This window comes from Myiozetetes cayanensis, unplaced genomic scaffold, assembly GCF_022539395.1.
Source record: "Myiozetetes cayanensis isolate MyiCay16 unplaced genomic scaffold, myiCay2020 scf6-25, whole genome shotgun sequence".
NCBI lineage: Eukaryota > Metazoa > Chordata > Aves > Passeriformes > Tyrannidae > Myiozetetes > Myiozetetes cayanensis.
The window spans coordinates 50,199,613-50,215,579 of NW_026087853.1; the positions used below are offsets into that span (position 1 = coordinate 50,199,613).

General features: G+C 34.7%; 1 protein-coding gene across 2 annotated transcripts in view; it reads right to left on the reverse strand.

Annotated features, from left to right (window-relative positions):
• Nucleotides 1-4,710: 4,710 nt before the first annotated feature.
• Nucleotides 4,711-15,967, reverse strand: part of PDE3B (phosphodiesterase 3B) — an 87,001-nt gene continuing 75,744 nt past the window's right edge. For both annotated transcript variants that reach the window (XM_050335386.1, XM_050335387.1), the window contains exons 10-16: nucleotides 14,819-14,930; nucleotides 13,944-14,057; nucleotides 11,623-11,822; nucleotides 9,509-9,712; nucleotides 8,930-9,091; nucleotides 7,169-7,418; nucleotides 4,711-6,827 (exon numbers count right to left, since the gene is read on the reverse strand). In XM_050335386.1, the coding sequence (XP_050191343.1) occupies nucleotides 6,601-6,827; nucleotides 7,169-7,418; nucleotides 8,930-9,091; nucleotides 9,509-9,712; nucleotides 11,623-11,822; nucleotides 13,944-14,057; nucleotides 14,819-14,930 (1,269 nt within the window). In that variant the 3' untranslated portion in view covers nucleotides 4,711-6,600. The remainder of the gene's footprint in view (nucleotides 6,828-7,168; nucleotides 7,419-8,929; nucleotides 9,092-9,508; nucleotides 9,713-11,622; nucleotides 11,823-13,943; nucleotides 14,058-14,818; nucleotides 14,931-15,967) is intronic.

Consider the following 15,967-nt stretch of genomic DNA (forward strand, 5'->3'; position numbering starts at 1 on the left):
TATTGGATTTACTTAATCACAAATTGTAGGTATAATCTATAGAATATTCAAGTTCTTTATGTCATAATGAATGTCATGATTATAAATTTGAAAAGAGACTGTAAGAATAATTCATTGTTGTTGGGAACAAAACTTAGTGCTAAACACTAAAAATTATCTAAAAATCCCCAATCACTTAAACTAATTCTTTTTGTAAGTATATGAATTACATCATCTTCAAAAGTGTCCAACACCTCCCAATGTATTAAGTATGCACTTTCTTAAAATCTAGAAAGGCCCATATGGCTTGACAAATATTTAAAATATAATTAGCTTTAGCAAACTAACTTTAGATAATAATATTTTTTAAAAAAACCCAACATTTTGGCTCCTGCATCTCCATTTATTCACAAGTTGACAACTAGACAGATTCTTAACTCTGGCTGAGCTTCAAACCTTGTTTTTTCAAGAGGATTCTAGCTCTTTCCCTCCACAAATAGAAAGACTGTTTCTGGTGGGAGATGAGTTACCAGTTAAATGCTCAGTAAATGAAAATATTTTACTATTCACTAAAATAGAGAATCAGTATATAACAAATAATGTTACTATTTGGCTGTTTTCTGTAGTTGTGCACAGTTTCTTATTGGTATTTAAGGTGATCCATATCAGATCTCATCTCTACTGCTAGTATTTAAAAAACAGGTCCAGAAAGCATCTCAATTATGCATTTCACTCATCTGATCCACTGATGTGTTTTTCTAAAAGCTGTCTTTCAGCCTTATTTTAAAAGGCTTCCTTAATAGTCCAAGACTATCTATTTCAGTGAGCCACAGCCCTCTCAATCCTTAGAAAATTAACCATGTTGAACCTGAATCTTCCTTCTTGCAATCTAAAGCTGTTAATTCTTATCCTAAATACTATTAAGACCAAAAGCATTATTCTGATTACTCTTTGAAGCAGTCTTATTAAGTAACCTTAGAGTATGTCACTTGAGTCTCATTTTCTCTAGACAGGGAAAAATCTCTAATTAATTTTATATTTCTCCTTCTCTTTGGACCACGTCATCAGTCTCACTGGTCTGTACTGGAATTCTGCAATCTGTCTAATGGAGAAATATTTTTCCTGTGGTGTGACATCTGAAACAGTATTTTGGTCATGACTTATTTATGATGAATAGAACAAAATGACTACAAATCCATTCTCAAAGATAAATAGGAGGGCTTCTTCATTCACTTCTTTGCCTGAGAGAAAGCTTAGTTAGTATGAGTCAGATAAATTGGCAATACCAGAGAGATTAATAAATTCTGGTAGGATGAATGTCATGACAAAAGAAAGAGAGGCGAACTAAGTCCATTTGAATGACTACGTAGAGGAGCAAGTTTCCACATCTAACTGGCACAGGGGAGAAAGTCTGCTGTGTCAATGTTATCCTCTGGATTTTTGGTGTAATACTTGCATTTTAGGCTGAGCCTTAGTCTTTTGTTTTATATGCAATTTAAATGAAAATACTTTGATCTCATTCAAGGTGCAAAGGGTTCTGCTGATCTGGAGAGATGAGTCAGAAGTGACTCATCATCTGTTTTTTGGCAAGATGTTTAGAACATGGACAAATCACAAGGTGAATGGTAGGAATAATTTGAAACACCGTGGTCTCTTGCCATTAAAGGCTTGGTTAGTTTCGTGTTACCTTTTTTTAACTTCTGAAGCCTCACAGATAAACCAGAAGGCAGAAGGTTTCTCCTCACTAGAAGATTTTTACTCTCTTCACTTGGCATTTCACAGACAGTAACATTCTGCCAGGTAGCACAGCCTGTGCAGTAGAACCTACCACAGACTCCAGTTGTTATCACCTGTGATCTCTTGAAGTACAGATATCAAAAGATGACTCATGGGCTACAGATTCCAAAAAAAAACCTTCCGGTCCAACATTTCTGTTTATGTTGTGCCCTTTTTAAAGGGTGTCTGTAGTGTCACACGGAACCAAGTAAGCATTAATCACTCATGTACTTTAAGCAATTCATTGTTCAGTATTCTGACTGTATCACAGTAGCATTTAAATTCAGACTATTTCTGGACAGATGTTTCAATCTCAGAATCAAAGGAAAACAGTTTCTTCTTTCCTGGAACCGCTTTCTACAGCTTAATGCTATTATTAACAAAACAAGCAACTGCTAGTTACTCTCTTTTTTGGAGGGTTTTAGATTATTGAAGATAACATAAATGACACTAACCAAGTCTAGGCCAGAAATGTCTTTGAGAAATGACAGTAACAAATGGACAACAAAATCATTGAGATTGGTCAGTTAAGAGTTGTGTATCTATTAGTTGGATTCATAAGGATACAGGGGATGTATTCTATGCCAGGAGAGTCACTGCCAACTAGAAACTCAAGTGCAATGGAATGTTCATCCTATAGCAGCTTAGTCCATCAGCTTTCTTTCCTCTTTCTTCTTCCCTCTGAAATATAAGATGTTGTTCTTTCTCATTTAGCAGAGGGCAAATATACTCACTGCTTACAGCCCTGTTGAATTAAGACCAGATAGGGAGCAGTTAACAGTTGTGTTCTTTTGCCAGTTTCATCTCTGAGAATCTGCAGTATAATTTTTATAGCAAGTTAAAAGCTTACTTCATTGCAAAAGTGAAAGCAATTCATTATCTCATTTGCCTTAACATAGACGTGACTGAAGCAGCATGTTGTCCAGAAACACAATTCTGAAGAAAGCTGGAGGGAAAAGAGCAAAATACTATCTTGATCATACTTTAATCAATTTCCTAGATTTATTTTCTCTCATCTAATCTTTATTGGCCACACAAAGATCACTTTTCTAAAACTTACATCACAACTTAAGTTGTGATAATTCTATCATTGTTTCCATTACTATTTTCATGTAATTTTTAACAACCCAAGTATTCTAATTTGCCAAGGATATCCTGTTTCCATACTATTTTGAATATGAAATGGCTTGAGACAATACACAGTGTCTCTCATCAGAATATCATTTGTATATTTGGTTGTCTATGTCGTCCTTACATTCTCTTTCTTATTCTCATGCTCAAAAGCAAATTCCATCCTTTTGCTCCAAAACTTGTCTCTGAGACTGAGATTCCTAATCATACACTCATACACTCACCAGTGTATGAGACACTTCTCAAATGTATTTGGGACAAATGGGAAAGTTCTGCCGTGTGAATGTTCGTGCCACACAGAATCACGCACTGGGTCAGGTTGGAAGGGACCGCAGTGGGTCATCTGGTCCAACCTCTCTGCTCAAGCAGGGTCATTCTAGAGCACAGCACAGGGTTTAATCTGGATGGTTCTGGAATATCTCCAGTGAGGGAGACTCCAACCTCTCTGGGCAATAACACACACTGGATTACCTCAAATTCTGTGCATGCTTTCAGAGGATCCAGAAGCCCAGCCTCAACTACGCCTGCCTAGGAGGAAGCACGGAAGCTGAAAGTGAGCTCTTGAATTCTGCTAACTCCTTTTGCTGATTCACCTGCCACTGTTGTGGTTAAAACAATGCAAGAAGTACAAAGAAATGGTTCCATGCACAAAGCAAAGCAGGTCTTACACAAACTCGGTTAGTTTGAACTTACCTTAGGTAATGTTACACAATTCCTTTCATTTTGAACCTTAGACTCACTGTTTAACTTTGTCGTGGAAGAAGAACTCACAGGAAGAGGATCCAGGTAATTAATTTTGATAGTTTTGTATCTCCATAATATCCAGAGGTCTCCAGAAACACAGGGAGAATTCTGTCCTTATAGAAAACTTTGTAGTCTAGTTCTGTATGCACTGTACGCATGGGAGCAAGTAATGTGACATACATTGTAAAAGAAAGCAATGAGGAGATGGAAGACTCAACTTAAACCTGAAAATATTATGCATAGAACATGTATCTGCTGCGTCAGCATAAACTTCAGTGTAGGCTAATTTGGTCCACTTCTTGAAAAAAGAAAAACCGGTGTGTCATTAGAAAGTATTTAAAGTGTGTTCTTCTGTGTGTTCTTTATTGCTTCTTAGCATCCCCTGATAGCTGTGAATTGAAGTGTGGTCACAGATTTAATTTGGTTGTAATTTGTCAGTGGGTTGCTACCAGAAAAAGAGTGCTACACCTTATATGGAGATATGTTCTTTTTGACAACAGCTCAGTCAACATTCAAACACCCTTCCATTACCATCTTTGCAAGATTAAGACTCCTTAGTTAGAGTTACATCCACTTCTGCAAAAATGTCCTGAACCAACCTTTGCTGACATTTGTACGTTCTTTTCCCCTTCCCCTTAGAATAACAATTAGTCACATACTATGCATACATAAATAACAGACATTTTAAGGTAGATTTTGAATACATTCATAGTTAAAAATATCTTTGAATCAAGCTTATGCAACTTGAAAATATGTAATTGGAAAAGCATTATGGTTTATTGAACATTGAGGTTTGCTACTTGTTACTGAATTTTAAAATTGCTTCAGTATTTCTAAAGAGTTTAAGGGAAACCTGAGGTAAAGAAGTTGTTGGGAAAGTTTTCACCAGATATAAATGCTGCAAATACTTTAGTAAAAAATAAAATGTTTTGTGTACCTTCTTATTCTTTCATTATTTTTTAATAATAATTTTTAAAGGGAAACTGAAAATGGAAACCTGTCATGTCAAATAATAGAACAGTAACTTTTGACAAAATAATTTGTATCATGTTCTCAGATAAAGCAAGATGATACCAAACAGTATTAAAAAGATATTTTATATCTACAAGCACACAAGCTAAACACAAAATGCTGAGAATACAGCATACTGGAAGCAGAGTATCTGTAGTCTTCACATTATCTGTTAGGAAAATATATGACCAAGAGATGTAGATACACCTGTATCATCAATAAGTGCCAGCTTCAATAGTGCAACATTTTATTAATGACAGAAATATCTGGTTTTAACACTGCTCGTGTTACAAAAAAAAAAAAAAAAGCAGTGATAGTAATAATGGCAGCAAAGGGGGATTTTGCACTGAAGATATAAAATAGCAAAAGCACGTTTGAGTGGTCTTTTAAGTGGATCAACAAAAATCTTATTAGTGAAAAATGGAAAAACCCCTTTCATTGATTGAAACTGGCCAATCAAAGAGCAGAATAAAAATTTCATGTAAAATAGTGTAATACAATTTTCTCAAGGTTATCTTAGAAATGTTACCTTTTTTTCAAGTCAACTGATGTAAATGTAAACACAAATATTCTAAGATACATTTAGCAATGGCACACATGTGCATTTGTTTTTTATTGAATTCAACTACACAGCATATAAATGTTTAGTACTAAAAGGTGCACTTTTAAAACTGGGTTTATTTGTGGCTTGCTTACTTACTTATAGCCTAATTTATGCTTTCTTTTGATTGTTTGTTTTCAAATTAGACCTACGATGGTAGTGTTCCTAATAATACATTTGTCCTATTTTAAAACTCAACAATCTAAAATCTAAATCAGTACAGTGATGTTTTCAAAACTTTACACAAAATTTTCACGTTTTGGTTTCCATATGTGTATTTTCAGGATGTACATTAAATCTGAAGGTGATATAAGCTGTGTCTGTGATGGAAGAAAAAATGTGGGACAAATTAAAACAGTAGTTCATGCCTTTTTCTTTTCTTTTTTTTAAAAACCCTCTAATTCTCCTAAAACTTTACATACAAAGAATAAATGAGATACGATCTTATTTCCTTAAAATTTAATATTGGAAATGGGTGCAAGATAAAAATCTATGATGTGGTTGACTTGTTTTTTAAACGTGAACCTGAGTAAGGGCAGGAAATATAACATGACTTATGACTAAAAGAATAAAATTCCTTCATAATTTAAGTAGCGGAACAGGTTTTTAATGTTCTACCACAAAACAGCAAGGCAACAGATGATAATGGCCTTGTATTCAATGAATTATCATGAACATCCACTGCAAACCTGAATATTTTCTGCAAAAATAAAACATCAGATTATGCACAATAATAAAAAGCATCAGAAATAGATGCACCTGGATCTTCTTTTCTTATTTTAAACCACAAGTATCAGAATTCAGCATTTATGTCACAGTCCTTGAACAGTTCCTCTGAGATGACTACATTGAGCACACTACTGCACTAAGTAGACACCCCACAACAGGCTTGCACTGCAACAGTAACATACTTTTCATATAGGCACAGACCTTCTCTCATTCATGTTCAAAAACAACATGAAATAAGCAACTCAAGACAATATTAGGATTCATCCTGCATTTCCTGATTAGCGAAAAGTTCTTGCCACTTTGGTAATTGAAGTCACTGAATGTTTTTAAAAACTGCAGGTACCTCAGGGAAAAGAAGAGTTCCGTATTCAGCAAGGCAGCATTGTATCAGGATATTTTATACCAACTAAGGCATAAAGAACTTTGCATCAGGGTATACAATACTCAATCTCTGAATAAAGTTTCATATTCTGTGTGGCGAAAGTGCATAGGAGTGGGATTCCACCAGAGTGAAAAGAATCCTCTCACAGTATTAAGGCCTTTCAATTTTATGCGAACTGTGTCAGGCTAAAGTCAGCACAGTGGAAAAAACGTAGGCTGTCATCATACTGGACACCACGGGAGTTTTCTTAGCACGTCTTGTCTTCTCCTAGTTGTCGTTCATCATCTTCATCAGCTTCCTCAATAACCTGAATTTCGTCTGCTTGAGGTAAAGATGAGATTTCAGTCAGCAGTTTAGCTCCTTCAGTTTTATTTTTTTCTTCCTCTTCAATGACTTTCTTCCATATTTTGTGATTTTCACTGAGATGGTGTATTAGCTGGCAAAATATTCGTCTACCTTTTTTTCTTTGAGCTTCTGCAAAATTATAAGCATATTTGATTGTTTGACATTCAAAGTAATTGTATTTTACACATAGAAAACCAAAGGCACATTGCAGAAGAGATGCACGAGTTTGAACAAGATACATGAATGCTTGTTATGAATATTTAAATCATGGCATGGCAAAGGACATCAATGAGTTTCTGTTTCAAATTGCAAGTCTTCTGGTAGTAACAAAAATTTTATTGAAAGAGTAAAATTTATGAAGCAGCATAATAGCAAAATCTACAAAATTTGTACTACTCAATTTCAGCTGTCATTGCTGGTCTGAATCTGTTAAATGACAACTATGCACCAACTGAAATACAGAAACTTACTTAAAATGAGATCATCTTCCATTTCTTCATCATCACTCTCCAACTGTGTGCCATCATCATCTTCAGTACTTTCTGCATCCTCCTCCTCTTCATCAATCCACTGCCCTGGAAGCAACCCAGCTGCATTGTAGGAATTACAAAGGGGGCCAACTATGTGAGTGATGAAAGATTCTTGCAGTTTAGCAAGCTGTGGAGAAGAACGATCCATGAAGGGGCTTATAGGTAATCCAAGACTTGCTTCCTCATCACCCTGAAAAAGAAATGGAAAAAAATATCAGAATTTCTCACAAAATTAACTTTAAATTTCTGTTTTAAAAATTACTTTTAAGGAACCAAGTAACTGCAGTCTACAGCTTCCTCGTGAGGGGAAGAGGAGGGCAGGCACTGATCTCTTCTCTCTGGTGACCAGTGATGGGACCTGAGGGAACAGTGTGGAGTCAGGAGAGGTTTAGGCTGGATATTAGGAAAATGCTCTTCACCCAGGGAGTGTTTGGGCACTGGAACAGGCTCCCCAGGGAAGTGGGGACAGCACCAAGCCTGGCAGAGTTCAAAAAGCATTTGGATGATACTCTCAGGCACATTGTGTGATCCTTGGGGATGGTCCTGTGCAGGGCCAGGAGCTGGACTTGATGATCCTTGTGGTCCCTTCCAACTCAGGATATTCTATGATTCCCTGAACCATCATATGGATTGTATCTTTTTACTGGAGGCAGTAACAGTACAGACTGAGTGAATGAAAATGTAATTAGGTCAATTTAAAATAAAGATGCATTATGGCCATAATCCTTCTTTGCTGTGAGATACCCTTGTGCCTGCTACTCCTCTGCATTTACAGGATGGCTTTCTTCCCATTTTACAAACTGGAAAAGAAAAAAATTGAGCAGTTATAGAAAATAGAAAAATCTGAGTTATAATCACTTATCTCAGTGCTTCTATGGACCTGATAGTTTTATAAGAAAAAGTTTCATAAAGTAACAACTTAGAATACTAAAGTCTTACAGTAAGTGTAAGCACTTCAGATAATTATTGCTATTGTTTTAATCTCCAAAGGACTTTAATTGTTTACTTTTATCTTACTAGTTGGAAAAAATACTTTTCCATCCTTGATTGTTGCCTCATAAATGGTTAACTCCTCAGGAAGATGACTACAGAAAAATAACAGAGAATAAAGAATATATTGTGGGGGGTGTATAGAAGTTGTTAATATAAAAACAGGCAACAGACTTCTTCCACTTAATCTTGATAGGATTTTTTATCAAAGTTCCTTTTTAAAATTGTTATTTACATTTTAATACTGCTAGTTACCAATGTGTATTCTTATTATTTTATTTTCAAAGTTTTGAAACATCTTCTGTCTTTGCACTAAGAGTTAGCTGAAATGCATTTCCAGTCTTGTGGATTTTGTACATATTCTTTGACCTAGAAACATATCTGTGAACTTTACTTCCCACAGGGGAAGAATTTATTTTTGTTTATCAGCATTATCCTATGAAAAGAACCTCTCCCCTCCAAAACAACCCCTAATATTTGAAAAATAGACAACACTGGCTGGGAACTTGCTTTGTAACACAATTAATAGAAACTGAAAGATCACGTTCATAAGCTACCTATGAAAATAAAATTTTCACTATTCAGAATGAGAAGATGGAAATATCTTACCTGAAGATTTAACACAAGAAATTATGCTTAATTTAGTTAAACCATTGGTAAAGCAAAGAATCAATCATTTATAAAGGAGGAGATTACCCTTTCTACACCCACCTGTTCATAAAATTCGTTAACAATGCCTTCTGTCCACTTCAGATGCAGCTCTCTAATTTTGGCTGGGCCATTTATATCAGCCAGTTTGATGCATATTTGACAGGCCAGTAGTCGATCATTTTCATTGCTCCACTCTATACCATTACTGTTGATATCATTGACCTGGAGTAAGCACATACATTTTTAAAAATTAAATTAAAACTGTTCATCAATGTGTTTGGCTTTGGTTTCTTTCAGGCTTTGTACAACAGAGACTTGCAATAGTTTTTCTATATCCCTTTTTGTTTATATAGGAAAAGAAAAAAAAGGTTATTTATTATCTCTCAGAAGATGGAAGCGTGACACATGATCGAGGTCTCCTGTAAGCCCCTATGTCCCACCTGCTAGGTTTATTAGGCAATCTACAAACAATCTACAATTGACTTGTACAAATGAAATAGTTTATTTTCATTTTAATAACTTAAATTCAAATGTTATATAAACTTAAATGCAAGTTAGTAAAGCTAACAGCTACTGAGAAGCAATCATAACATGAGCATATCATGACCAGATCAGTGCAGACACTAAAATGTAACAAACCTTGGCATTAAATTCTGCAAGGAAATCGAAATGCTTCTTGAGATCTGTGGCAAGGATTGCTTCAATCACTAAGAAACGAAAACGCTTGAATTCTACATGATCAAGATTTGATAAAAAGTTGTATTCTGGTCGTGACAAGAAAAGATTCCAGGCAGAAGCAGCGTGGTGATTTTCTAAGACTGATCTGTCATTGTAGAGAACAGCCTGTAGAAAAAACAAATAAACAAACAAACCAAAACAGAGGATCATAAATGAGAGTCAAGTTTTGAAGTTATAATTAAATATTTTGAAGTTTAAGGGCTAGTTACAAACAAGTCTTTGGTAAAACACACACACAAAAAAATGGAAATTATGTTGTGCCTTCTAATTTGGGGATTAAAGTGACACAAAAATGGCAGATGAAGGAAAAAACTCAAACCTAACAAATACCAAAGCTTTTTCCTTCTTTACAAGCCCTTAACAATATCTTTGTGCCAGCTGCATTCAGAGTGTAGACACACATATACAAATCACTTAAAATGTAGACTTTGGAATATGTGAACCAAAGGAAGATCTAAGTGTATTTCTTTAATTCCTCTTAATTCCAGTATTCTTTAAAAAAAAACCCAAACAAAAAATAAACAAACCCAACCCAAAACCAAAACAAATGAACAGAAAAAACAACCAAACAACAAAACCCATAAAAACTAACAACCAATCAAACACACAAACCAATCATATAAAAACTGTTAATAGGAAATGGTTAGCACTAGTTTTCAAAGTGCTATGTTTAATACTGATGTATATATTTTAACTGTAAATGAGTTAACTAAAATATTAAAACAGTAACAATTTTATTCACAACTTCCATGTTTACATAAAACATAGTAGAAATTAATTAGTTGAATATCAATTAGATAGAACCTAAAAAAAAGTCTTTGAAAAACTGCAGAAAGCATGAACAAAATGAATGTTTATATCTGAAAATTGGAGATGAATGTCGGTGTTGTTTACTTTTGTTCTCCTTGTGTACTTTTTTCAGCAGAAATACTTAACTGCCAACATCCTAAACTCTTTTTGCAATGAGAAATTATTGAAAACTTACTGAAAATTACATTTTAAAGTCTCTATCTCCTGACAAGTCATATCAGTTTCTGAATTACTGTGTTGATGCTGTGATTACTATTAAGTTTCTTGTCTCTCACTTATTAAAATACATCCACATACCCATCAAAAAAGAAAGTTGAATTTGGGAGGTAAAACCAAAGATGCTTGGGTGATTTCTGATTTACTTACCCTCCCTTAAAGGCTACTTATCATAACAGACTAATTTGAAATACAGAGTTCATAGAATCATGGAATGCTTTGGGTTGGAAAGGGACCTTAAAGATCATCTAGTTCCAACCCCCTGCTATGGACAGGGACATCTTTCTGTAGACCAGGTTGCTCAGAGTCCCTTCCAACCTAGCCTTGAACACTGCCAGGGATGGCACAACCTGTTCCAGTGCCTTGCCATCCTCATAGCAGAAAACCTCCCCCTAATATCGAGTCTAAACCCTCTGTCAGTTTGAAGCCATTCCCCCTTGTCCTGTCACTTGATGCTCTTTTAAGTAGTCCTTCTCCATCTTTCTTGTAGGCCCCTTCAGGTACTGCAAGGCCACAATTAGGGCACCCAAGGGCCTTCTCTTCTCCAGGGGAATAATCCCAATTCTCTTATTAGGTGACACAGTTAATTGGATTATTAGAGGACCCTGTGTTTTTACAGTAATTACAGATAACTTTAGATTTCAGAGGATTCCCAAAATGTAAGATATCCATGAATTAGCTGCTTAGACAGTGCTAGGGCCAGCTATCTATGAAATAATCCCCTACTCAAAACTGATTTGTTATTTTCAATTAAGTAAATTGGAAATTGTTTTTACATGCATATATAACCAATAGGTGCAAAACACATCAGAATTTATCACGGAAGAAAAATAAAAATATTACAAAAGTACAGTTCAAACTAATTTCTCCACTTCTTAAATTGGGCAAATGAGCCTAAACAGGCTACAGTAGGCACATAGAAGAGAAAAATTTTCTTTATTCTGATTTCAGACACAAACAAATAATTTTCTTCTAAAAAGATTTCTTACCTGAGGTGCGTTTGTGGCCACCAGAAAAGCGTTTGTACGACCAGGATGATCATAATCATGCATGGCAGCTGCTACATATAAAGCCATCAATTCCAAAGCAGGAATGTTTGATGCCAGACAACCATAACTGTCGTCAGCAATAGGACAACTTTTTGAAGAAATATAGCTGACTGGAGCAGGGGGAATACCACTGGCTTCCTCTAAAAAAATTGGAAGTACAAAAATAAAATATCTTTTAGAACAGTATTTAATTTGTAATACGTTTTAAATTACTCAACCAGACACTGTTGCAAACATAGTATGGTTATCCTTGTAATTAAGGAGCTGAATAATTGGCAGAGGAAGACATATGCTTTATAAAACAAGAAGTCTTACTATTGTTTATAGATAAACCAACACTTTTGAAGAAAAGTTGCAAATTCATCAAGGAGAGATTTGCCTTGGTCCTTGAAACTGTGCAGCGCCTTAGAAGTCATGAGTGGAAGTCACTTTTTTTTCAGCTACACTTGTGCTGCAGAAAAGGTTGTTTCAGAGGAATGTTTCTTCAAGCACAGAAGGCAATCTAGTGGAACAAGGGACGGTGGTCATCTAGGCCATGCCTCTTGATTGCAGTACAGTTGTCATTTAGATTAGAAATCAACCACAACACTCCAAGATTCTCATTATTAAAATGCACTTGTTGGTATTTGCTCCATGGAAGGGAATGAAGAGAAGGGGTAAAAACTAGCAAAAGTGTACATCTCAAAGTCCAAACTACAGATCTTGGAAAATCCACATGGGTACCAATGGTTACACATTACTGTTAGGGTCACATTTTTGCCTTCCCCTTATTGCTGTGCTGCTGAAGACCTCCACACCTGGAATTTCATTGCCTTCTTAAAATGACAGCACTAACAGAGCATTCTACAGTTTGCCTCCAACCAAGAAAAGATCAAACAGTATCTCCCTTCCTATTTCTATGATTTGCCCATTTCTTGAACTTGCAGGCCTATAGCAAAAGCAGAAACTACTGCAAAAGGTACTAAGAGCATTAAGTTAAAAATATTTGCATGATAAGAGATTCACAGTTTCCCATTTACAAAGCCAATACTTTAATAAAACAAAGAAAGAAGAAAAAAGAAAGAAAATAAATAAAACCAGTAGCACTTATTTCATCAGTGCCTCATAAAAAAGGAACACTTTTGCCTTAATAGAATAAGCAAGGATTAAAAATCCTAGTAAGATTTATACTGGAAGAGTTTCAAAGCAATAAGACTATAATTTCTTATTCTAATTCTACTTTTTTGTAAAGGAGAACAAAAGGATTTTTGTCAGTTTCTTTCAGTCAAATGTCCAGTCCCAACACATTTAACACTTAGAAAAAGAAAAGGCAATAGGGTGCAATTAGTGGATATGAACAAACTGGGAAAAAAGAAATGTGACTGCAGAAGAGCTAATTAGTAAGGGAGAAATAACATATTCTGTACAGTTCACAATTTACTTCTTGAAATTTCAGCCCTTTAAAAGCCATGACTTGCATCTTGTCTCTTTTTACTGTACATATAAAACAGAGAGTGCTTGATTTCCTCATTTCATTTTTCTGAAATAGAAACCATCTAGTATGAAAATCTATGTTTAGAACAGTTATACTTTACTTACAGGACAAATTTTAGTAAAAACTACAAAATTACGTTTAAAAGTTAGTTCTATGAAGTCAGAGACAACACAAAAGCAAGGTTCATTGGAAGTAACTTCACACAAGATTTGAATTTAGAGTCTTCATTTCTTTTTCAGGTATGCTCTTATACAGTTATTGTTAGGATGGCCATTTAATGCCTGAAAGTCTGCACGTGATATCTAATACAGAATTCAAAGATAGTCATTTTTACAGTAAAGCCATTAAGGAGAACTTCAATTAAGTTAAATACTTTGGTATCTTTTCTTTGGTCTATTTAACTTTCCAATAAAGTTAAGAAATATTAGTCTAATGTATTTCAAATCCTAAAAATACCCTGACTGCGGCACAGTACAGAGGTTTGATTCAGCACAGAAAATTTATTAAGTGAACCAGTACTCTTGGCTAACAAACTAACCATTACTCATCTAATAATTTTTCTAAAAGTCAACTGCATGCTATTTCTGAATGGCGTGTGCTAACTTTGTGATTTTTCTACTGCCTTACATTAAAATACAAAAAAAAAACCAAAAAAACAAACAAAAAAACAACAAAAAACCAAAAAACGTGATAAGAATGATTATTTTCTTCCAGAGTAATTTACCTATTGTAGTTTCATTGAAACATTCTCCAGCAAAACAGAAAAATAACTTAGGTGAATACATACCCATCTCACTTTCCATTATATTATCATTGTGAATTTGCTGAAATCCGGGAATGGGCCGTGTTGTCAGATACCACACTGCATGGAGAACATCCGTGGCATGTATGCGATTGTGATCTGAAAGTTATCAGGACATAATAAAAACATTATGTGGAATATAATCAAAAGGAACAAACAAAATAAAAATGCAATGTACCAAATGTATAAGTGAGATTTTGATTAAATATGCAGGAAAATTTGAATTGAAATTGTGAATACAGGCTATATGCATCACCAACTACTTAGGAAGTAAGTTAGATAAATGTCAAACATTGTCTGTGCACACTTCATCCGACCTGGGAGTCAGGAAGGGATTAAGTAGCCTTTTAAATCAATGATGGTAAACCACTAAAGTGGCTTGCAATTTGATACCTACAAGCACCTGGGCTGGGCAAACATCCACGACATGGGGGAGTGGGAAGGTGTGCAGGGCAAGTGTGTTTTTTGCTTTGTTTTCCAATAAACTTGGCTGCCCTAGACAGCAAGATGGATAATTACCATCAAATTTCTCTGTTTTCTTACTATTTAATTAAGGAACTAACCCAAATTTCTGTTAAATCAACAAATATTCTCACAGTGACTTCAGTATGTTTGATGCAACTACTCAGTCAGATTCTTGAAAATTATTTTGAACCTACATATTAACAAATTCAGTTTTAGAGTCCACCCATTTTGTCCTGCAATTCATTCAATCAGTTCTAAATTCTGTCAAGTGTATTCATTAAAAACATACTAAGTTCACACATTGTCTACTTCTGTATTAAACATTAAACAAATACACACACTAAAGGAAATACACTAATATATACAAAATCCAAATGTAATAGGATAATACTTACAGGGAATATCTCTGTAGCCATTTTCTAGTGCACGGAAGTAATTCATGAATTCTTGAGTAGGAATTTTAAATATTTCAAACAAGCCAGTGTCTTGAAACAAGGTATAAGTTACCTAAATACATATTAAATTAATTTTAGTCTGAAAAACATACCTATGCCTATTATGCTTTTTTTATCTTTAAAAATATTAATGTTTTAAAATTTTTCTTGCCAACAGAGATGGAAATTACTGAAATTTCACTAAAGATTATCAGAATCCTATTGTCATAAAGATATATTTAACTGATTTTTAGCAGAAAAATGTGAATTTTTATTATTCTCTCAATGCAGAATAATAATAAAAGCTTTTATTTCCTTACTGATAAATTCTATGCACAACTGATTATTTTCAATAATATTCCTCCAGTTTTCTTGTCAAGAAAATAACTCATGCTTTGTTCCATTACTGACCTAAAAGGAAGAATTCTATATTCTGACTTATTATTCAAAAATTCAAATTACTTAACTATAGCAGCAGTCAGTCATTACGATTAAAAAAACCCAAACAAACAAAACCATGTCTCAACATTGTCTTTGGTTTTGACACCTTCGGGTGTTTTTAACAAAGGTAGTTGGTAAAGGAAAAAAAAATTTCAAAAATGTACTGAGAACACCCATGTATGTATATAAACCATACATTGTGGTTTGCATGTAGAGCTTAGTGAACTTCAAAACCTAATCTCCCCACAAGACTTCAAATATCAAGAAAACTTTTTAAAACAAGTGACTGCTGCTCATTTTTATAACTTTTGTCCTAGACACGTGAGAGAAACAGAGGTTCCAAAGTGTGGTAGGTGCTCAAAGGAACAGGAAAGCAGAATGAGGGCACATCACTCCTTCCACCAGTTCCAACCATTCCCCTTTCACAGACCCAATCTCAGAACCTTTAAATAGATGGTAAAATTCAGTTTTTAACTGTCTGTTAGGTAAGATTTGTCTCAGGTGCTTAAAGCACAGCAGGCAAAAGGACTGGGATGGGAAGGGGAGGAGGAGAAGTCACACACACACACATCCAATATCAGGAAGAACTGATACAGAAATTCCAGTAGAGTTAAAACCTGTACACCAAAGTACTTACAGGTTTGAACTACTCCCTAGACTGCACACAAA